The 24,031-nt window shown below is 38.8% G+C and overlaps 1 protein-coding gene across 1 annotated transcript in view; it reads right to left on the reverse strand.

The window, feature by feature from the left end:
- The window catches only part of ROBO2 (roundabout guidance receptor 2), a gene marked incomplete at its 3' end in the record, with an annotated part of 521,961 nt that extends 507,332 nt beyond the window's left edge, over positions 1 to 14,629 (reverse strand). The window contains exon 1 of the mRNA XM_080358539.1: positions 14,304 to 14,629. Within this exon, the coding sequence (XP_080214665.1) occupies positions 14,304 to 14,358 (55 nt within the window). The 5' untranslated portion in view covers positions 14,359 to 14,629. The remainder of the gene's footprint in view (positions 1 to 14,303) is intronic.
- Between the last annotated feature and the right edge of the window lie 9,402 nt (positions 14,630 to 24,031).

Raw genomic sequence — 24,031 nt, forward strand, 5'->3', positions numbered from 1 at the left:
AAACGAGCCAGTGACATTTGCACTATATTAGGTACATACTCCGTGAACACAAATACTTTAATGGATTGATCTTCTATCCTATTTTTTGCCATAATTACTGACAGTGAGCTAAGCCTCTAAAAACTTTTACTAAGCAAAATCTTCCATCACTGGAAAAAGAAAAACAAAGCCAGCAAGACCTACTTGTAAGAAGATGTTACTGAAACCATGGCAATATTTTGCTGATTTTGACATACTTGGAAAGGAGCAAAAGAACGTAATGATACATCTTCCCCTCCCTTGGATCCAGCTTTTTTTACTAGAAGGTAATGCATAGTTTAAGCACTTTAAAGAGTGCTTATAAACCCTCTGCATAATTTCTTTCTTGAAGACATGAAAAAAATCTTTAGTCATCTGTACTGACAATTTATCTACTTGTCCCAATACTCAGACACTACTAACAAATATTATAACAAGGGCATTAATTCTTTTCCTCAAAATGATCAAAGTAGATACCCTCCAAGTGATTTTAAGGTCTGTTAACAACAGCTTTATTTGCCATTGAAAAGAAAATGCCATCAAAAATAATAAGCAATTTATTTATAGCTCTCCAAGACAGTTGCACCAACAATATATACAGCAGAATCATTGGCTGATTTATTTCTTTGGCTTGCCACATCCAGTTAGGTCTTATTTATATTACATGCATATGCAACCAATTCATACAAAGTTATAAAAAGGCTTTAATATATGCAAGCAAATCATGATCTGAAAAGTCTTCTGAACATTCATCATAGAATATTATAGAATCTATTTCCTCTCCAGGTATTCAGTGTAGAGGCTGAACATTTTTGCTCCTGCATAGCACTATTCTTTCATATGTTTCAGTTTCTCCACTGAAGTCTCACTTTCAAAGAAACTTGTTCAAAACTCCCCATCTTGGCCAGTCCAACTTGTAACCCATCTTCTTTCTAAAGCAGATGTAAAAATTATGACCCTATGGCCCTAAGTGAAGGAACTTGGACAAGAATTGTATTTAGACAGGAGACGACTAGTACTCATAACACTGCAGGATGTGGTACTAGTGATTCACTAGGTAGCATGTCTGCAACCAAGTCCAAATTAAAACTAACCTTCTCTACGTTTTCTCTACCCAGCTTAATATATTACACTTTTTAGATGTGAGAATGCTGCCTGTCTGTTAAAAATGTTAAACAAAACTCTGGAACACTAGGAAACTAAATTCCAAAGCCACTGGGGGAAAAAAATAAGGTAGATATATTGTGTCTATAACTGCACGGGTATCTGTCTTCAGAAGTTTCAAACTTTCAGGAATTCACCTTCCTCTAAAGATGACTTTAGAATTCTTTCCCCAACACCCCAAATCCTGATTTGGCATAAGAGTATTCTGAGCATCCAGGAAAAGCACTGTGCTTTATTCTAGTTGTTGCTGAAATATTACACATCTGCAGTTTCTGCAGCAGCAAAAGTTCCAAATGCAAATAATACACAAGCAACATGCTGAGCCATTGCTCCAACTCTACTCCTTCATGCTCCACCCTTTTCCCTCTAAAGGCTAACCAGGGCACAATAACAAAACATATCAGGTGGTCAGAATTTATTCCTTTACTCTAATTAGAAGATAAGCCCTGGAGGCACTGCCCCTTTGTCACAAAGCTTTTTGGTGATTTATCTGAAGGGCAAAAACACCTGCACAACACATTAACAGGAATACCACAGGATTAACATGATGTAGCTTTCAAAAAAGTCTTGTAAAATACATCTCAAAAGATGTCAACAGTACCATTGCAGATAGCAGAAGAGACCAAGACTTGCATTCAGTTATTCTCCGTTCCTTTCAAATCACCAATAACTCCTGTATCATTCTTCATCCAAAGAGTGCCAGAATTTATTTCATCCTCATCACTATTCTGGAAATAACAAGACACCTGGTCACAAATGCTAGGAAGTACGGAAGAAATTTGTTGCCAAATAACGTATCTGTCTTTCTTCTTTGCAAATTTATTACAAATGGATTTAAAAATAGATTTATGGCTTCCCTAGTAGTGGAAGTTGTAGTCCTCAGGACAGATACAGCTCAATGCACTCTCCGTAAGTCAACAGCTACCCTTCACTTGAAGATTAAATAACGTAGTTTTAATGGTGTTAGAGATTTTTTTCCTCAAGCTGCTGCACACACTGCTTACTACTGGATGTGTAGTATATCATTATCTTGACTTCCCACCAGTTGTCCAACAGAGCACAGGTGAAGCTTCTTGCATCTGTTAATCTTCTGATTATAGCTCTATGTTTAGTTTAAGTCAATCTCTTCAGCTTTATGCAATGGAAAAACACCAAAACAAACAAACAACCCAACCAACCAAAACAAAAAACAAAAAAAAAACCCAAAAAACAAACATAACAATAAAAAAACACAAAAAAAACCACAACAACAAACAAAACAAAACACACAACAGCACCCCCCAACACACACAAACCCCACAGCCTTACTTCCTTCTCTGCAGTAGCCTCTCACATTGCCAAACACTCCAAAAACAAAACTGCGGCCCCACTGATGCTCATGACAAAATTCTCAGCACCTTCTGCTGAGTCAGGATTTCATATACATTCCAAGTCATACCCACTGAAAAAAAAATAACACGTCTATTCATGTCATTCTTCTCTAGTTGGTTTAGGTTACCCTTTTCTAAAAAAAATTACTCCAACACCACCTTCCACCCCAAGCTTTTCCTGTTATAATATTTCAGTCCTTTCATTCTTCATATTCAAGCAACATGGTTAGAAAACAGCAACCTAAACCAACCAGAGAAGAATGACAGAAACAGTGGACAACAGCACAGGGAATGAAAATCTATAAACACAAAAGAATATTCTTTGCCATGGCCTAGAATAAAGACATTTAAACTCCATTGATTGCTGTGTAGTATGCTAAGGCATACCTTATAGAGAGGAAAATGGTCTAGAATCACAAACACAAAGTATCAACAATGAGATTTGTATATCAAGCTCACCAAGCACGGTACACACATCTTGCACTATAGCAAAAAACAGGCAATAGATTTAACAGGAGAGGAGAAAAACAGAAAGAAGAAAAAAAATGTGTGTAGATTTGTCCCATGGCATATGACAGGAAAAGTATATGTAAACCTGCCTTCATTCCTTACTTCTCCACTTCAATATTGTAGCTATAGCTGGTCCTTATTTAAATAGATGTATGTTGAAAGAAATTTATTCTACAAATGAATTGGCCTCTGAGGGATAGATGAGTTCTCTGAAGAAATGATGCTTTGTTTGGCACCTTAGGTTGAATGAAGAGGCAAATGCAAGAACAGGAAGGTCAGACAGCTGAAAGTCATCATGCAACAATAAGTTTCCTCCAATTTCAGACAGGCCCAGGCCAAAGCTACCACTTCTTTCCTTACTCTTTCCTTAGCATAGATTCCCAGAACCATGTATCTGGGGACACAGTGAAAAGACAGGGAAGGACAGGCATAGCTCAAATTTTGACTGCACCAGCATCTCCTTCCCCCCAGGCCCTGTCCTAAATCCATTAGTGCTGAATCACCTTCTGCTTCATTTATCTTTCTTAATGCAGTGTGGTAGGATTACCAAATAAAATGAGGGAAAATTGTTACTAGAGGATAGATTTGTGGTCTGTGATTCTACCATTCTCATCCTCCTGAGCCTCAAAAGTAGTCTTTCTTTAAATACCAGGTAAAGAGATGCAGCAGCAACACAGTTCAAATTATCCCTTCTGCCCTCAGCATTAACACTAGCATACCTCTTTCACCACCCACTGTGTTCTTAAAGACCAGACCTCATTCGTCCATCTGTCATGAAGCTCCTGAGTGGTACCAGGCATATCCTCTATATCAACATATTAACAGTTAATCCAATTTTGCTAACCAATATCCACATGCAGTGACAAAAATGTGTCTGTTTTCCCACACAGTTCTCAGCAGGAAGAAGGACAACAGTACTTTTGGGCTAACACTGAAGAATGACTGAAGCAGTATCTGTAATTTATGGGGGAAAATTCTTGGCCTCAGCACTTGCAGTTTTCATGGAACTGAAAACTCAGTTGTACTGTAGATAGTATTTAAATTTGTGTGATCAGGAAAAACAAACGAACAAAAAACACAACCAAACCCAAATAAGCACACGCCACACACAAAAGAACCACACATACACACGCCACTCGTATCAGCAGACTGTAAGACAGAGCCAGCTGTAATTTAACCTAGAACTCCTTCCATCTTCATCTTTCCCCAGGGGGAAATTCAGCCCTGACCTAAACAGACACAAATTCCATTAAATTACACTGGGACTGAATCCAGTACTACCAGGTCACCCAATACTCTCAGAAATGTGGGTGAAACCTATTTTGTTCAAATGGGAATAACAAATTGGTACAAGTTGCTGCACTCTTTTTCCAATTACATCATCATTGAATTTCTCCATTATCTGCATGTCACTAAACTGAGTCAATAAGATATTCTAAATTGGTAATGAGACCCTTAGCCATTCACCACTTATTCCTGTTAAGGAATGATACAGAGGCCTGATCTGTTCACGGGCAGTTACCTGTTTCTATAGCACAAATCACAGTTCTCTGCAGTCACATGTTCTGTTTCCTCATTCATAGGACTCACACACATGACCTCTTCACCAGTCTTTCTTGAGAGATGTAATCATTGTTTTAAGACTGCTCTTGAGGCTAGGTTTCATTAAGCACTTAAGGAAAGAATATATTGCCTACACATTCATTCTGCAATCAATTTCAAGGGAAATCTGCCACAACGCTTGTTATTTTGACAGTCTATTAACATAGATAATATTGTCTAATCACTTATACCTGTTACAATATCTACCTACATAAAACCATTTTTAACTCTAAGGGTTTAATAGTAACCAATGGCATTTGGTTAAGCACACTTTTAGATCATTATAGGAGGTGATGGTCAAGTGATTCTTGCTACAGTACACAATTAATTCAAAAAGCATGATCTAGAGGTTGTTTCACACTCTGTTTTAGAGAAGGTTTCGCAAACTAGAGCAAGAGCAGCATGATTATTAATAATTCTAATTTTAATAAATGTATGCAACATTACTATTTGAATTTTCCAAACATGCTTCAGGAATACTGTATATACTTAAGATTGAAGATAGTTTGTAAACAACTTAAATATATTTGCATTAGAACTGGCAGGACCACTATGAAGACTGTGTACTTTCTAGTCCTAGCAAAAAACAGAAGGTATCAATCATCCAGTTTTAACAGCAGCTGACTGAAGCTATTCATTGAGTTGCACATTGCTACCACTGTGGCCTCGTGAATAAGTCTCCAAGTCTCCCCCTCCTTTTTTTGTTCTTCTGAGTGGACTCTTAACAGCACCTTTTTTTTTTTTTTTTTTTTTTTCACTCTATGTAAGGTTTTGAGAGATCAGCTGAAAAAGAAACACCATTAGTAAAAACAAAAGTTTTCAAAGAAAAAGTGGGAACAAAGTGGACATATCAGAGACAACTTGTAATTCATGGCCTATACTGTGCTTTGCCCCTCTCTTTACCTCAATACACTCTTCGTTTCTACCGCTGGATAAGAGCAAGGCAGACTATTGCACTTCTCCTAGCAACTAAAAATCACTTAGGGAAAAAAGGCATGTTGTCTGCTGAAAGGGAGAACAGAAATTTGGGGTCATACAAAGCCAGGCATATGTTCTTTTGCCTTTCATCCTAAACTGAGCAGTTGTCAAAGAAGATTCAGTAAATAATAATACACCGTTCTGTTTTATACTGATTCATATTAAATTAAATATCTGTTTGTCTACTCGTCACACATTTTATTTTCTTTTAATTCAGTGTTCTAACAGTTCCTACTACTGTTTACAGTTTTGCCTTCAGGGACATAAATTGTGTTCCTTACAGCTTCTAAAGTTATTTTCTTTCATTATAAGTATATAGAGATACAATTGTATCTCTATGTAGATATATTTTTTTTAAAAAAAACTACATGTACACAAACAGAACTATTTTTAGAGGTTTAAATACAAGAGTACTAAAAGATAATTTTATCATAGAATACCCTTATTCCAAATGCTGGGATTTTAGCCCATGAGACTTGATCTTACAGAACAATCTGTCTGGTCTCATTACATAAACAGGAGACTGTACAGTTTAAGATGATGAATCAAATTCATGCAGAAGAAAACACAGAAGTTTATAATTTAGGCATAAGTCTGAATAGATCCATCACATTGAGTAGCTTAAAATCAAAGCACTGTATTTTAAATTCCAGCTTGGTAAGAACAGATGTAACAGATCAAGGGTAAAATACTGCCTGCAGTATTTCTGATAGCTATTTTTTTTTCCACTGAAAGTCCTTTGTTTAATAGCTGTTGCCTTGGCGTAAACCAACTATTTTAGTTAGCCCACTGAATTTCTCTTACATATCATAAAAACATATACATAAAAAAATCCATCCACTATCACAGCACTTCTGCAGTGCATCAAGTTAAAACCAGAAAAGGCCTTAGTTCAGAGTGTGTCAAATCACAATTTAGTGTTTTCTTGCAGCCACTCCAAACAAATCTGGACTTAAACAATTTAACAGAGAGGTTTATTCACTTCATGGATAAGTGTAGTACAAATTACATAGCAATGTTAAAAGTCTAAACATACTGTGTATAAAACAACCCTGAATTTATCAGGTATCAGCACAATCAAGTAAAGCATGACAGTGTTTTGCTCCCCTTTTGACTCCCTATGCTGCCTCACCCAGCCACATGCCCTGTAGCCCAGCTCCTCTGCTGTTCTCTCTCTCACCTCATTCCTCATTTCAAAATGGGGTAGACATTTAATCCATCAAATCAGGCTACTCTCCTGCTCCTTCTCCCAGTTTACCATGTCACTTCTTTCCCCAGAAAACTGTCGTAGCAGAGCAATACTAGTGCACATGTACACAGAGGACCATTAAGCATCTCTAGGTCTTGAAGGTGACGTAATACATTGAGCACAATATTTCATCTCTGGAAAGTGAGAAGAAGGATTCACCCACAGATGTTTTCTGCAGCCTCCACTATGGAGTGAAAATCCCAAAGAGAAGATCAAGTTGACTAAGGAAAGGAAATCCAGGTGCAGAAAACACACCCTCTACAACTAACTCCTAGTCCAAAAACATTGCTATGCTGTGTGAATTTTTCCTAATACAAAGACAAAAGAAACTATTGCCCATCCCTTCGTTAGATTTCTCTTTGGGATACAACATAAACTGTTAAAACTGACCACTCCTTTTGTCAGGATGAAGTCATCTGGGCTACGGGAGATGTGGACTTTGAAAACTGGACAGAATGACAGCTTGAGAAACCACAATTATAGGGCTCATGCAGCATTAAAATACTTTTCATAACTGCTTATCTCTTGACATTTTCACAGCAGTAAAAAAACATCTCTGGTACCCTCATATGCACAGTCCCTTCATTCATTACGAATGAGAAATAAGTTGACTGATGTTAGTTAACTGACATTTTGGTTTTAAAAGGCTAAATTTTTTTCCACTCAGCTTCTCTTGCAATCAATGGCAGGTGATTAACAGAACTGAACTAGATTTTACTGTGCCGTACAACTTGCTGCTGGCCATTTATTCTTTATTAATTTGTCCAATCTGTATTTATGACTAGCATATTACAGAAAGACTCTTCTCTCCTTGGCATGCTATGCTGAAGCTATATCAGCAATGCATAAATGCAAACTAAATGACCATATGCCACAACGTACATTGTGGCATAACCATCTAGGTGAACTCTAACAAGTAAGATAATACTTCGACTCCTGGTATCCCCTCTTATCCTACCAGTTCATTTCCATATATCAGACCAAAGAAACTGTTCTCCCAATTTATCTGAGAAAAAACAATGAGAGAAAATTAATTACAACAAAGCATAAAATAGCACAATCATAGGCCACTGTCTTTCACAGTAGTTAGTCTGAAGAATTCTACTGGAACTGAAGGAGTATAATGAAGACTCACTGACAAGAAAAGTGATTCTGCAAGCAAACATCACATATCATTAGAGTGGCTCCAAATCAAGCCTGGAATGGTGTATTTTGCAATGAGCACCTGAAAATGATAAGGAATGATTTTGAAAATGCTTTTTGTTCTTCTAGTCATCATTCACATTGGTGGGTAGAGCTGAATGAGTATCTCCACAATCAGGACAGATAAATAGCACAAGAAGTTTGCAACATAACCTGGGCACGCACAATCTCAATTGATTCCACAATATACACTGGAATCACTAGAAGACTGGTGGCCTTCAGTTATCAGCAAGCCAAAGATACATTGTTTCCTGGTAGAAATATCAAGACAAACACATAACTTTGTTGTCAAACAAAATGAATCTATTTTTTACTGACATGGTTTTACAATGCAACTAAGCTCAGAAACTAAGCACAGGGATGGATGCTTGCCAGTCTATCTGGAACACAACTATAAAGTTAGCTCAAAATCCAATTAAAAGGATTACGTTAACTCACAGAGATATGCAGATAATAACCATTATTTCATGAGTTTACAATTCACTTAGCCTAAAAATATAGCTGGGCTAGAGTGGTATAGACTGCAAGTTCAACACATATGCCCAAACTACTTCTTCCAGAACATTGTTTAAATTAATATCTTCACATCATGTTTGTTCATAGTATGAAGCTGAATCTCAATTAGGCTTGGCCACTAGAGCACAGAGATTCAATATAGGTATCAGCAGGTTATTACACGGGTACTACTGGTTAGCTTGTCTGTTGTTGTTCACGTATTTATTGATGAAGGTTATTATGTTAATGAAATTAAGAGCACATCTTGGATCTCTTCCATGGCAGCAAAGCCACAATAAGCTGCAGAGATGGAATTAAAAAGCCGTTTCTTACTTCATGAACTTTTGGCTTGAAAAAACATTGAGAAAGCAGATAATTATATCCACAACCTAACACAATAAGCACCTTTCTGATTACAAAGAGATACTCTGCAGTAGTGAAGAGAGCACTACAGGAACAAGGAAAGGAGTAAGCAGGACTAAACCAGCAACATGCATTTGTACCCGGTAACATTTGGAAGCTATTGCCATGGAAGGATGTAGCAACAAGCCAGCTTCATCACGTAACAAAATTACATTACATGAATTAAGATGCAACCCTTTACTTACAGTAAGTCAAGATATCATCACCTGCTTCGAAGTCCTTCACACAAAGGACTTGTTAGCAAAATTGTTATAGATTTCTGTGGTGCAGAATCAGGTCCTAAATTAACTGGGCCATGCTTAATTATCCACTATAACAATAAAAGCTATTAAACACAGACAATAACTTTTTTAAGGAAAGAGCCTGAGGTGTGGACAACACTAACAACTCAATCTTATTTCTGGATACATAACTTCAAGGGCAGAGAGTCCTCAGTTTGTATTGTATAGTGCAAGCCAGACGTAAGAGTAAAGATGGTGAGACTAAAATCTACATCCACTAATCTTTATAACCATGCAACTATTTTGCATTCAAATATTTCAGAAGTAACAGTCGACATGACTATTCCTACATAAAAGGTATCCTCAACACTATCTGAAGTAGCAATTTAAGACCGGATTTCATATCCTTCTATTTAACAAAAATTGAAAGATTATTTTTTTTAATATTCGAGGCACATGTAGTATAAAAATGCAAATGCAAGAAAGCTTGGATAACATTACCAAATTTTTACAGAACATTTAATTATATATATTTAAAAAAAAAAAAAAGTCTGTCCAGTCAGAACCAAAAAAAGCAACATTTATTTATTCAGCAAGAGCAAATACTTAACCTTCTTCTGAACACAAAGAGATTTCTATAGAAATGTAGAAAAACAAAACAAAAAAAAGGCAACAGTAACCCAGTCTCTTGGCAAGAAACAGTATCAATGTGATTACTAAGTACCCTCCACAAGGTTGGTATGAGAGGTGGTGAGCCAGATGGCAGCCACAGGAAGAGCAACCTCTGCCATGCCAGCTGAGATAACAGATAAAACCTGACAGCAGCGTTCCTCTTAGGTGGCTGAAACACAATGTACAGAACCTGTTAGCAATCTATTTAGCTGAGATCAATATTTGAATAGCAACTCAAGGGTAGCAAATGGCTAAAAAGCCATTGCATACTCTTTAGTAATTTCCACTAAATGGTTCAGCAGCAGACAGGGCATGTCTTGAATTTAGAGCTATAAGCCTACACAGCATTGCTATAGAAAAGCAGCTCCTGGAATATGAGTTGACTGGTCAGGTTGGCCAAAGCTTCCATTTCCTCTCACTGAATTTTTTGGCACATGTCATTGATGCTTTTTATGTATCCTTAAAAATGTACTTAAAACCTTCTGTCTATCTTCAAGGTTACATATCTTTAGTCTGCATTGCTGAAGCTTAATTTCTTTAAGCAATATCAACCTCATCATTTCAGAAAGTTCCTAATGGAGGGATTATTGTAGTAAGTACGATTCACGGGAAAGTTTTAAAATCCCTATTCTACCTTTTCTGAAAGAACTGTGGCATTTCAGACCCTTTGCAGCATACCAAATTAACAAAGGAACAAATTAGCAAAGGAACAAAACAAGTTATTTGGATCATCACATTACTTTTCAAACAAATCCATCTCTGGAAGTGCAATGACAAGATTTTCTAATTGCCTATCTTTTGGACATAAATACATGCTGTTGCAATAACAGCTTACCAGATAGGAAGTAAAGAAAGCAAAATATTAAGACTAATTCAGCAAAACATTTAATCATAGGCATAAATTCATCCCTACTCAAAGTTTTAAATCATATGATTAACTTGGAATACATTGAAATTCAGCAAGATACTTGACAAGTGATGGAAGCACACTCTTAAGTGCTCTGTAGAATTGAGTCCCATAAAAGAACAAGCTAAAGGAAATAAAAACACAAACTCTCCACTTCAGAATTTTATGCTTAATACATTAAAATGGACACATTCCACAGAAGCAAAGGTTATCCATCAACAGCAAAACTCACAGGAGAGATCAAGACCCTGTCAGCTCAAATGCTCACTGGAAGAATATACTCCAGCTTTATGTGTAAGCCATGTTCTCTGACAGGCAACTGAGACCTGCACAAGGCCACAGATGTGTAGCTCATTGGTCTGAAGAAATAAAATTAATTAAAAAAAAAAAAAAAAAAGAGAATTTTTGAACCACCCCACCATTTCAGATGCATGCCTTTCATAAGGAAAAAAATGGTTTTGAAGTATACTAATATAGAGATAAAATCCTGCTTTTACAGAACTATTCTTATATATCTTTAACACTATTATACATTCAAGAACATCACACTTGCAGTTTTCAAGGAACAATAGGTAAAAGGCAGCCCTGACACAAAAGGTTGTCATTTTCATTGAAAGCACTACGAGTCCTACCAGGGCAGAGTTTGGCTCACTAAAACCAGTGTCTATGGTAACATTCACATACCTGTGTTCACAGTAGTTGTGAACTTGTCTGTTAATACTCATTCTTTCGAGCTTTGATAATTATTGGAAGAGAGCAAAAAAAAAAACACATAACAAAGAAAGAAAAATCAATTAAACACTTAAAAGAACATGTAATCAGCTGTTTTAACTACAATAGCTAGTGTTTTATTTTATGGTACAGACTCTGTCTAGTGGGGTGGGTTTTTGGTTGGTTGGTTGGATTTTTGCATGCCTGATTTTTTTTTTCCCCCAAGAACAGTAACCAAGATTGAGAGCTAAAGAAAAAAATATCATTTTGATCTACACCACCTATACACTGTGTAATATCACTTTTGAATCACTAACAAAACTAACATCATCAGGAAAAGGATAGCTAATGTGACTCAAATGTCAGTGTCTCTGTCTGGACCCGATACCAAAAGAAAAAAAAACAAACCCCAAACCCAACAACAAAAACCTCACAAAACCAGAATAAACTAAGAGAGAACTTTGAAACACAGAAAACAAACCAAGGAACTATTAAACAAGTGGTCTACTGGGTTTTGCCTTTTTTCTTAATTAAAGCATTACAAATACTGCTAATGTTGATGTATACCTTTTCAAAGCAACTGGTGGTATATGTCACCCTAAGGTGTAATCATAATTACTATGGTGCTAAAGAGACAAAAGTACTGTGTGCCAAGCTTGCATGCCAGTATTTCTTCAAAGCTACTTGTTAGTCATTTCAACAATGACAGCTTATATCTACTTGGTCACGATGTGCTATCCACAAGGCTTTTTATTTATTTGTGTTGTTAATGTAAGCAAACTTGACAGTCTCTGCAATATCTTCTCGCAAAAGGAAAGGATCACATCTATTCTGGGCAGTTTCTTGGCATTTTTTTCTAATGGGCCTGCTCTAAATTAGCTATGTGCTTCACCTGCACCTCCCCCCACAGCCCAGTCCTATAAGGCTAAACCAGAACAAAGGTTCTACTTGTGTTCCCCGTGACAAAACCAGAATAAATTATGTCTTGCTCCTGTCGTTCCAGCAAGCTGGTTAATTGCATTTGTTTCATATATCTCCAAACAGGCTGGTACATTAATTACATTCTGTAACACCAAGCTCCTCTGATTCACTCTGTCACTTCCACTGAACACTTTAATTGTATTCCTTCTAGCTACATACAATTCTAAACACTTACTAATAATTACATTTCTACAGCCTAATGTTTTCAGTTTGTGTACAAGGATATGTCCAATACTGGTGGCCTCAAAATTAAGGGTCAAAATACATTACAGTCAGAAAAACCAAGCAAACAGGAAACAAAATCCCTGCTAAACTATGACCATGCTGATAGACACAAATGTTCCATTAATTCTTTCACAGTTAAAACTTCCTACTGTTTAGCATACATTATGGAGAAGTTTTTTTATTGGTAGATTAAACTAAACATTAAACTGCATCACATATTATGCTTCCTATGTAAAACTGTACTTAAATGTCTCCCTACTCTCATCTATTTTGCCTCCTTTCTTGCTAGGGGGTGGGGAATGATGAGAGGAGGGGGAGAAATACCCAAAGCAGCCTGTGACTGGAAACAATAAACCTAGAGTCCTTGCTTCAGGACTGATAAAGTAAATGCTGTACACAGTACATTGCTGGAACAAAGTTTGCTCTAACGGACAAGCAAAACCAGTCAGGGTCCCGAACATTAAATTCACCTAAAGTCTAAAAGACTGTTTAGAGATGCAAATACTCAAAACCAGGATGACTGCTAAGCATTTGGTCCCAGCACACACTCATATAGAACTGTATGCTGTTACAGATGCTCACTTCCTAGTCGCGTGCTTGAACTACTATAACGCATCTAACGGCCATACTGCAGTAGTACAGCGCCAACCCCTACTTCGAAAGACAATTTACCCTTGCACCGAAGTTTCCACCCCTACTAAAACGCACTTCCCCAAGATGCTAATTTATAGCTCCCCATCCGTTGAACTCGAAAACCTTAGGAAGTCTTGTAGAGCAGACCCAAAGGGTTGAGTGCGGGGGGGGGGGGGGGGGGGAGGGGGGCAGGAGAAAAAATAAAAAAAGAAATCTACCCTTTCCCGCAAACGGTGCTAAGCTTCATGACAGCACTCGCCCGGGAAAGCCTGTAACGAGGGGGTGAGGGAGAAGATGATGGGAAGATACTCCCTCCCCACGGTGGCGGGCAAGCCCGCCGCACCTGCCCTGCCCGGCCCCGCAGGGGGTGCGGGCGGGGGGGTGGGGGGTGCCGTGGTGCCCGCCGCCCTGCACACCCTGCTTGCCTCGTCTGCGGAGCGCCAGCGCCTGCTCCAGCCTCCGCCAGCGCCAAAGGAGGCATTTAGGGACTCTGGAAATTCGCCAATTCCCCTCACCTGGAGCCGAGGCAGAGCTAACCTATTTATTTCATCAGCTGGCTCTCCCAGTGTAAAGTTTAACAATAGAAGGAGGCAAAGTAATATCAGCTACAACAGCTGTCTGCCTTTCTGCCTCCTTCCCGCCCCCCCCCCCGTCCCCGAAATAAAAGATTTAGCATGGTAGTTTTTCCTCGCTACTTCAAGATGACATTATTCCATTCATAAGCTGCTTTTTAATTAAGTTATCAGACAGGGAGGAGTACTTGTTGGAAACAAATTCTCCCTCTTCTCCGCCCTCCCCCGAAATACCATTTTTATACCATAAACAAACTTAAGGCTCTGTAATGCTAAAGCTTATAATGCCGTCCATGTGCTGTCCCAAATCAGATTCAGATGAAGGGGAATTTTGCACAGAAATGGCATATGTAACATAAGCGAACTTACCATAGACTTGAAAAAGTGCAAATCCAAAGAGCAGGAGTGGCGTCAGCAGACCCATTTTGACATATTAAAAACAATCCCGACTGCTTGCAAGACCAATTCCACGGAGATTAAAAAAAAAAAAAAAAGTACCCAAAGCCAGTAAGAGGTAGGTGCAAAAGTTTCAGTTTCCTAGCAGCTACTTAAAGTGGAAAGGGAAATCTTGAAATCAAAAGCTGCAGAAGGAAAGGTCTTGAATGTGACACTTCTAGATCCATACAGATTAGAGCAGCGAGCGAGCTCCGAAGGCTTCTGCTTTGCACACACGCTCCTTCCTAAATTCCCACCAATCCAGCCCAAGCAGAGGAATTATTCAAGTGTGTCTAAGACTCTCTTTAGGATCCATGGCAATCCAAACGCAAGCTCTTTCTTCGGAAGACAAGAAGAGACTTTGAGAAAGGACCTGATTCCTAGAAAGTGCTCCCCAAACTTCCCGGCACTTTGCAGGAAAATCATTGGCTTGGTTTGGCTATTTTGCTTTCCTCTCGCACTCCCCCTACCCCTTTCTCTCTCTTTCTCTACCAAATCAGTTCAAGCTGCAGTTTCTCACTTAACTTCCATAATAGGAACGCCTAGGCAATGTGCTACAGGAGGGGAAAGGCTTTCTCAGCATCCCCTCAAAATAAAGCCCTGTCCCCTCTACCTCCCTCCTCACTGAAAACCGGAGCGGAAACTGCTTGAGGGCAGTAACTCCAGCGCGGTGCCGCTGAGGGCGGGAGCGGCGGCGGGCTGCTGCCGTGCAGTTGTGGCGGCGGCGGGGGGTGCGTGCGGCAGGGGGTGCGGGGGCCTCCCGCCGCCGCCGCAGCTCTCCCGGGCGGCCCCGGCAACCCGGCGTCCGCCGCTCCGACCTCCTCCTCTCTCTTCTCCCGCCGCCTCCAGCTCCTGACGCCGCGGACACACCGGCTGGCAAGGAGAGGGAGGAGAATGAGCGCGGCTCCCGAGGCTGCCTGGGGAAGGGAGGCTGCGGGGTGTGGACTAAACCACTGTGCTCCACACCCACACGTCCCTCTCCGCCCGGGGTAGGGAGATGGGGACGGCGATATAAGAACACAGCCACAGGACTGGAAATCAGGCTTGCTGCACGCAGTGCCCCCCCACCCCCACCTTTCCTCTACAGTTGGGTGTACGTAGAATTTACATGATTGCTCCCCACCGCTTCCCATTTAATGGGCAGCTAATTTTTCGCTAAGTGATTTCGTGGAACTGTTCTCTAATTATTCATTCCCTCTCCGCACATACACCGATACTTGGGAGTGAGACCCTTGAAAGGATCTTCCCCAGAGATTTTTTTTCTGTTGATCCGCTTTGTGGAAAAGGAAAGGTAGCAAATAAAATGGATCACTTGTGACCTACAAACTCTAGGACTGGCGGGCTTGCTCAGTGCAAAACCAGGAACGAGCAGCCCTCCCACCTCGCGTCTCCCGCGCCCTTCCCTGCCCTCCCCGTGGTCCTTCGTAGGGAAACTCCCGTCAAAGGGAAAGTTTCGCGGAACTGACCGCGATGCCCGGAGGCTGGCGGAGGGGGGCTGGGGAAGGGAGACAAGAGAACGGGCCACGTAAGCCCGAGGGAACAAGGCGAGACAGCCCCTCACCCCTGCACGCACGACACAGGCTTGTTAAACGGCACAAAAAGAAAAAAAACGCAAACCACCACAGGAAAAGAGCCAGGAAGGCGAAGAAAGGAACAACGTGATCGAGACTGGAATTTAAAAGCGACCGGGCAGAGACACACTGAGGGCAGGGCGGGCGCGGCCGCTGAGCGGCCAGCGGCGGCCCCGAGGTGACGGTTGGGCCAGCCGTTGCGGCCACGCGCCGTCCCCGGGCCAGCGGGAGCGTCGCACAGTGAAGCTCGAGCGCCCCCTACTGGCGCGCAGCGGCGCAGCGGCCGCCACCTCGTGCTCCGTGTTGCCTTTTGTTGCGGCGGGAGTCGCGGGGGGAGAAGCCGTAACGGCGGCGGGCGGCCGGGCACGCCGGGGAGCCCCCCTTAGCGCCGGCCGTGGGAAGGGAGCGGGTGTCGTGACAGGAATGACCGAAAATCAGGAGCTACCGAGGGGCACGGGAGCTGTTTCAGCTGACGATGTCTTTTCTCCAGCAGAGAACCCGGAACAAGTTCTGTTGTGCGTAACTTTTCCAAGGAAACCTGCTCAAATACGTTGGTAGCATATTTAGTTAGCTCACATTTTTAGTTTTTAGAGGGACATTGAAGTTGAGGATCGTTTCAATACAACGATGCTAGATAAAAGTTAACCAGTGAATAAAAACATGAGTCACACTTTAATGCACTAGGATGAGCAGGGCTATTTAAACAGAAAGGATTTGCTTTCTTAAGTGTTAACCAACCAGCCCCATGTATTTTTCTCTCAGGTCTCTTTCTTGCTCTTTTATTTTGCACATAATAGAGATATTTTTTAAAAAAATATTAATTTCTTCATGTAAAGGATCTCAACCGTATTTCAGCAAAATGTACACTGCTCCCACATACTCAAATAATTGGTCTGCAAGTTATTTCTGACTTGATTGTAATTGCTGAAAAATATTTGACTGTTGCCGAATGTGGCAGTATGAAGTGTTGGTAGCTTTTTTAAGTGTCTGAGAAGATTGTTGCTATTCCGTACAAAGCCAGATGACAACTCCAAAGCGTCTTTATGCAAATCAGGGAATGTCCTCTTATACTCACAATATGTCCTGCAGATAAATATATATTAACACGTTTAAAGACTACCTTGTGAAGAAGGCTATAATTAAGGCTAATTAGGGTAAGGTGATCAAAATGGTATTCTTTGTCAGCGTGCTTGTGAATTGGCAAAACCAGAAAACCATAAATCCCCTATCTGATGGCAGTATGTGTAACAAGACATAAAATATTAAAGAATATTTTCCTTTATAGTGGACATTTCAAGATCACGGTGAAAATGCTGACTTGTTTATTCCCAAATTTTAAATTGGAAATATCTGTACACTGTACAGTTCTTTTTCTGCTTCTCAAATAAATTTAAGATAACTTTAATAACAGCCAATACAGACCAGAACACTTTGTAGATTATGTACAGTCTTCAAAACCCTAAGGTACAGATCTACCTGTAAAAGGATATAATAACTCATATAAACATTCTCAGGAAAATCAATGGGTTATTCATTATACTTGATGCTGTTTTATTCATTGACTTCTACAGAATACCACTCTTCAACTATTAAGCCCTTTGCAAAACTCTAAAAACTTTCAACCAAATTTAATCTAACAGTTTCAAGCATAAATTTTGCCTATATATATTTCAGCGATTTTTTTCTTTAAGAGTTAACAGTCCTCCAAAATGGCTAGCAGAGTCTGAGCATCAGGAAACTGGCTTTTATATTGGTGCTGTTTGCCCAAATTCAGAAAACTCAGCTAAGCTTGGCTAGTATGCAAACAAAAACAAAACAAAAGGTCATCTAGAGATTTGGAGCATTACAGCAGAGGTTCACATGTGTTATGACTTACAAGCACAGGACATCTCACAGATCAGAATCACTGGCCTATGAGCAGAGTTTGCTTGGAACAGTGTTTGCTTCCGCTACAAGATGCAGTCCAGATACTAGAATAAGAAAAGTATGCTTGTCTCTCCAGTCTTTCAGTAACCTCCTGTGAACATGGCCAAGACAGATGTTCTTTGCTTGAATAGCAGCGTCTATACAGAGGAGCTGACTGTGCCAACTATTTGTTTGGCTATGAGCAATATGCCACCTCAGGAAATAATTGTGTGAGCAGGATGAGGAAAAGACATGAGTATCAGTGCACATAAATCTTCAGTTCAAAGAGTGTTGTTGAGGTGAGGCTTTAGAACAGGGAAATGGCACAGTAAGGTTGCCCTGATTCATACTAAGGCCAGTCATCAAATGAGGCAGGACTAATTTGGTAAAACAGCAGTAAGATCAGGCTTCTGTCAGTGGTACAAGTAAAGGTTTTGTTGCTTCCCCAGTTTGATTTTTCGTATATTTGATTCCTAGACTTACATATCTACATTGAAATAGGCATTTTGTATATGAAAGATCAGATCCAGTGTTTGAAGTACGAGTGTTCTAAGACGAGTGCTCTTTTCAGGTGAGCTCTATCATTCATAGTATTTTTCTTCTAAACCAATTTTACCATTTCTACTGTAACAATACAGTTACAATACAATATGCTATTTCCTATTTCCCATAAAAACCTCTTGTTCTCTTCTCAAAGAGGAGAGATTTTGTTGAGGTGGATCATTCAGAGTTTATTCTGGATAGTAGAGTTACTCATCCAGGTAACTGCTGAAAGTGACTAGAGAGCTTTAACACCCAAAATAGTACATGTGATGTGATAGCCATATAATTTAAAAGTAGGCAACTAATTTAAGTATTTAAGTTTGGAGGCTGGTCTTTCTAGGCTCCAGTAGAGCAAAAAGCAGACCCAGAGGATAATTCAGAGCAGCCTGAGAAACACACAAACAAAAATGAAAAAAATGCCACAGCGAGCATGGACTTTTCCACAGAATATACTCTTGTCTTCCTCTGTGCTGTTCTGTTCCAGGTCATCAGGTTCTGATGTCATCTGACTATTGCATATGTGATCAGAGATCAGAATTTATAGGTTTTAATCATTATAAATGCTGATACATTATTATTATTCCTGCTGCAATCAATAGGGTATTTGACAGGAAGACTGGGCAGTGAGAGGTAAATCAGGAGCTCAGTCCAGGAAAAAAAGACAAGTTGCTTGAAACAGTGTAAGCACTGTAGCTAGATCTCTGTCATGAAGGCCCCTGAAAATTAGTTTTTCTTCTGTCCCTGGCTACCACCATTTTGACTAATCTACTTTCCTAGAACCACTCTTATGGGACAAAAAAAAAAAGAGAAAAAAAAGACGGCTGCCAAAAGCATGTGTTTCTTTCTGTGTCTCAGAGGTGTCTCTTAATTGCAGCACAGAGGGTCACCTTCTGCTTCAACATTAAAAATTCCTGAGTTGTGGCATCTGACTTCAGACTGTTCATATGGAAATATCAATCAAGCAACACTAAGAACCCTATTTTGAAGTGTCCTTACATTGCTAGACTGTGTTAGTGTGTCTGCACTATTTTTAATTACAGCTACAGTGCTTACCACAGTTATAAGACTGACGTATACTGTTGGTAAGATAAATATTTGGTAAATTAAATTATTGCAAGTTTTTTGATATACATCATATGCTCAATTTGAGTTTTGCATTCACAACTCATTAAATGTGCAAGAACTGGTAACAGAAAGATGGTAGTATTTCTTGACAATTTTTAAAACACTCTCACCTAAAATAAAATCTACTTGATTCTTTTATTTTTAACTGAGATTCAGAGTAGGCAATAAGCACAATTATTTGTATGATAGATATAATATTGCCATGTAAAGGTTTTGTAGATCCTACTTTCCATTTGTTCTATGAATATACTTTCACTAGCCACTTAAAAAAAAAAAATAAAAAAAATTACAATGTCTTTCACACTTTGCAGCTTTGTCAAAAATTCAAGAAGGCAGAGAAATAATTCTTAGTTTTAAAAAGAATTTGAAAATGGATTATACATAAAACCAGGGTCAGATTTCTCATTTCTGGGGGCAGAAAAAGGAGATGAAAGGAAGTTTCTAGTTGTAGCATTCACAAAAGAATTGCTAAGTTGACTGCTGTGTGAAATACAGGCCTGTGTTTTCCTGCTGAGTAAAAGATGTCAGCACACCATCCTTTGAAATACCTGGAGCTGGCATTGTAAAAAGCAACAGTGTCTTTATACTAAAGGGATCAGAGTGGCACATATTAGAAATATGTCTGTGACTTACTGCAATAGTCGCTGGAGCCAAAACCTGTGGTGTGAAGAGTACAGTGCTTATCACAATCATAAGCACTAAAGTTGTTTCAAAACTGCTGGGCATAGACTTGTATAGAGCAGGTGGAACCGGACTCTTTTCAGAGGTGCACAGGGGTGGGACAAGAGGCAATGGACACCAGTTGCAACATGGGAGGATTCTAGTTAGATGTCAGGAAACAGTTTTTTACAATGACGGCACTCAAACAGGTGCGCAAGGGGGCTGTGGAATCGCTCTTGCTGGAGATACTCAAAACTAAGTTGAAGGTGAACCTTCTTTGAGTTGGACTAGATGATCTCCAGACGTTTCTTCTGACAAATATTTTTCTAAGATTCCATGATTGGGATTCCATGGGCTGGCACAGTTCTCAGCATGGAAGTGTACTTTGACACCAAACACCAAGGTTTCTTGATATAGAATTATGTACTGAAGTGTTCAGCAGTACTCACTTCTGTTATAAAATTACTTAAAACTGCACTCACAAGTACACAAAAGAATTGTTTAATATTCCTCAAATTTAAGCCAATCCTATTGCAATATTAGGAGCCTTTGTTGAGTGAATCCTATATCAACTGAACAGTGAATATTACAGCAGCAGAAGAAGATTCTGTGCTCTCTTGTGGTTGGAAATGCTTCCCTTTGCAACTGCAGTATCTGCAATTTATAGCCTTTCTACCAAGTGCAGTAAGTTCCACATCAAGTTTATGGCTGTCTCCACATTGTAGACTGTAGCATGAGTTCATTATTTGCAACAGGACACACTGCATCCCTTCCAGTCTTTCCACAGCCTATGTCTAGCTAGCCCTCTCCATGTCAGGAAGTTTCCTCTTATACATTAATATATTAATCATATCCATATGTCTGTACATCTGCCATTTATATGGCTTGTGAGCATTCCTGTCTGCTACATCAGGAACTTCTATTCTCTCTCTTGTATCCAGGACTCTGTATAAGTTATGCATTCCTTTATCTAATGAAGGAAAGATCGACCACTTAACAAAAAGGCATCAATTATGGAATCAGGTGCTAATTTACGTAAATAAGGACATCAAAGATGTATTCTATCAACTACTAATAAAATAAGACTCAAAGAGCAACTTTGTTTATGCCTTTGGTAACATAGCCCTCTATTCAAAGATACATTTTTATTAAAAGTTAACAAAAATGCACGCTTCCATAATTTACATACAAAAAAAAGTACTCCTTGAGTGACAAGTTAAGCTTAATTTCAAAAGACATTTTAGGTTTCCAGAGGGCATAAAGTAGTCATTGTATCATTGCAAAAAACAAACCCAAACCAAACCAAACCAAACCAAACTAAAAAAGATTATTTTTTTTTTTTTAAAAAAAAGAACAAGCATTAAAAATGAAGAACTGGAAGAGGATAAAATCTTACCCAGCCTCCATGAAAGATGCAAAGGTGAATTTTTTACTAGAAAAATGTATTCCATCATAGTCCAATCAGACTTATTCATAGTGAAAATAAGTGTAGGTACTGCACCCTGACTTCCAAGGATCAGAAAACCGAGCTATATAGCAACACAACATTTATAGCTGTACACAACAATACACAAATAAGTCTTAAGCTGAACACCATATTCTTACATAATTATATTATAAATAACATGTTATGCTCTCTTATTAAATGACATATGTCACATTTTCAATACCAAGTGCATGTTGACAGCCAACTACATTAGCCAACAATATTTACACTTTAATTACAGCTTTTAAAATTGAAATATGTAACTATATGTGTACTTCAGCTGTTAATGGGGCAGAAATTCATACAAGGAGATCCATATATAAATGTCCATTGTATAGATACCCATTTGTAGGTGGGCAAATATTCTTTACAATATGAAGTGTTTAATTTATTAATGTAGAAAAAAAGATTTAGTATTTCATTAACAAGTCAACTAACTTGAAAATTCTAATAGACACACAGAGTATTGTTTTTCAATCTTAAATGGCTTTTGAATTTATCTTCCTTTTATAGTTACTATTTTGTAGAAGAAGCCAGACTTACTGAGTTCCCTTCATTATCTCTGGCCCCCAAAGTGTCAACGGCACACATAGATTATTACTTAGTGTGATTTCTGCCGTACTACAGTCCTCAATTGTAATCATACATTAGTCAAATGAAGGACCTGTTGTGGTACCACAGAGCTTCTGATTTATGAAGATGTCAGCTCTTGAGAATCTGGTCCATCACTATGGTGGCAACCCTAACAGCATTAGAGGCTCTGGCATATTTCTACCAGTGGGTTGTAATGTTCCCATCAGGCTATGATTCTTTTTTGCAATATGGTGCTGTCAACACTGTGCTCATCAGTTATACATATCAGTGGATTATTAACAATATTTGTCAGACTTCTATATTATTTTTTGTCCCAGAACAGCCTTGCTTCACTTCAGCAATAGTAGTATATTTTGCATTGAATTGATGTTTCAGTCATACGATTTTTCACTGCTCATGTAATTTAGTTTTCTACCTAAATTTTTATATGAGTATGTAACTTGTTTTTTAAAAGTGTGATGCTATTAAATGTAGCTGATGCACAGAGAGTTCCCACAGCAGAATTTGGGCCAATACCTCTCCCATGCATGGAAGACTAAAAGAATGGTTAAGATTGAAATAAATTTCAAAAGTAAATTGAAAATAAACATAAAAGAGGAAAAAACTGAAACCTCAGAGCAAGACTTCTCCTTTAAAAGAATGCATTTAATAAAATGATAAATAAGCACGAGTGTAAACAGCAAGTGTCCTGTATAATCATTAGAGGAACTATGGTGTTTTGTATACTTTTGCAGTTAAAGCTATTACAGGATTGAATTGCTTCAATTGTATACAAAATCACTAAACTTCTACCAGGAAAACAGTTAGAATGTTTTCCTTCTATGCTGCAAATCCTATTATACTAGGAGCATCTGGGCCAGTACTGGGTCCCTTTAAAACCTATAAAACTGTACATGCAAAGGGGTCAGCTCAGAATACAGAAACAGAAGCCAATGACTCATTATAACGTCTGTCTCTGAACTGAAACACAAAATAGCAATTACCTCAAAGCTGCCTACTGCCACAGCTAGGAAGACTCTTTTACATTTAAAGCACACTACCCACACAATAGAAAATCTCTTTTTTTTTTTTTTTTTTTTTTTCCTTTGTAAAGCTTACAATACTGATGGTGGAATTTAGCATGTTTCAATCTAAGTCATCAGTTCAAATCTTGCCCATGCTGATGGTGAGTGAAAGTTATTACCTGATTCACAGCTTAAATTATTTTAGAATCAGCTTTTTGTAGACAAGAGAAATACATTGTAAGCTTATCTTACCCAGACAATCAGCAATAGTTCAGCCTTCTAGGACAACCTTGAGAAGAACAGGGTATTTTGAACTGCCATGGCCCAGAAGGAACTTATTGTGAGAATGAAGAAAGAATTGGGTTTCAACAGCATCTGCCACAATGAGATCCTGTAACCAGGACCGTGTATCTATGGACTTCTGTAATATAAATAGTAATTAAATCCCACTGCCACATTACCTGCTGAAAGATTTTCTAAATGAAATGTGTCTTTCCATGATTCTGGCAAAAATTTGTGTAAAATATTAACTTTTTAATCATTTCCCCAGAAAAAAAAAATATAGTAACTCTTTAATATGTAAGTGGCATATCTATTAAAATGACAGCTTTAAAGTAAATGCACCAATATATTGAGTAAAGACACAAGAAATTTTTAAGTAAAAAAAGGGTGAATAACCCTACATATGAAATTCAAAATGCTGTAGTAATGCCTATAGATGTGTAGGTGTCATGAAATAGTGAAGATGTCCACTGGATTTATTATTTTGTTGAT

This window comes from Nesoenas mayeri, assembly GCF_963082525.1.
Source record: "Nesoenas mayeri genome assembly, chromosome: 1".
Classification (NCBI taxonomy): domain Eukaryota; kingdom Metazoa; phylum Chordata; class Aves; order Columbiformes; family Columbidae; genus Nesoenas; species Nesoenas mayeri.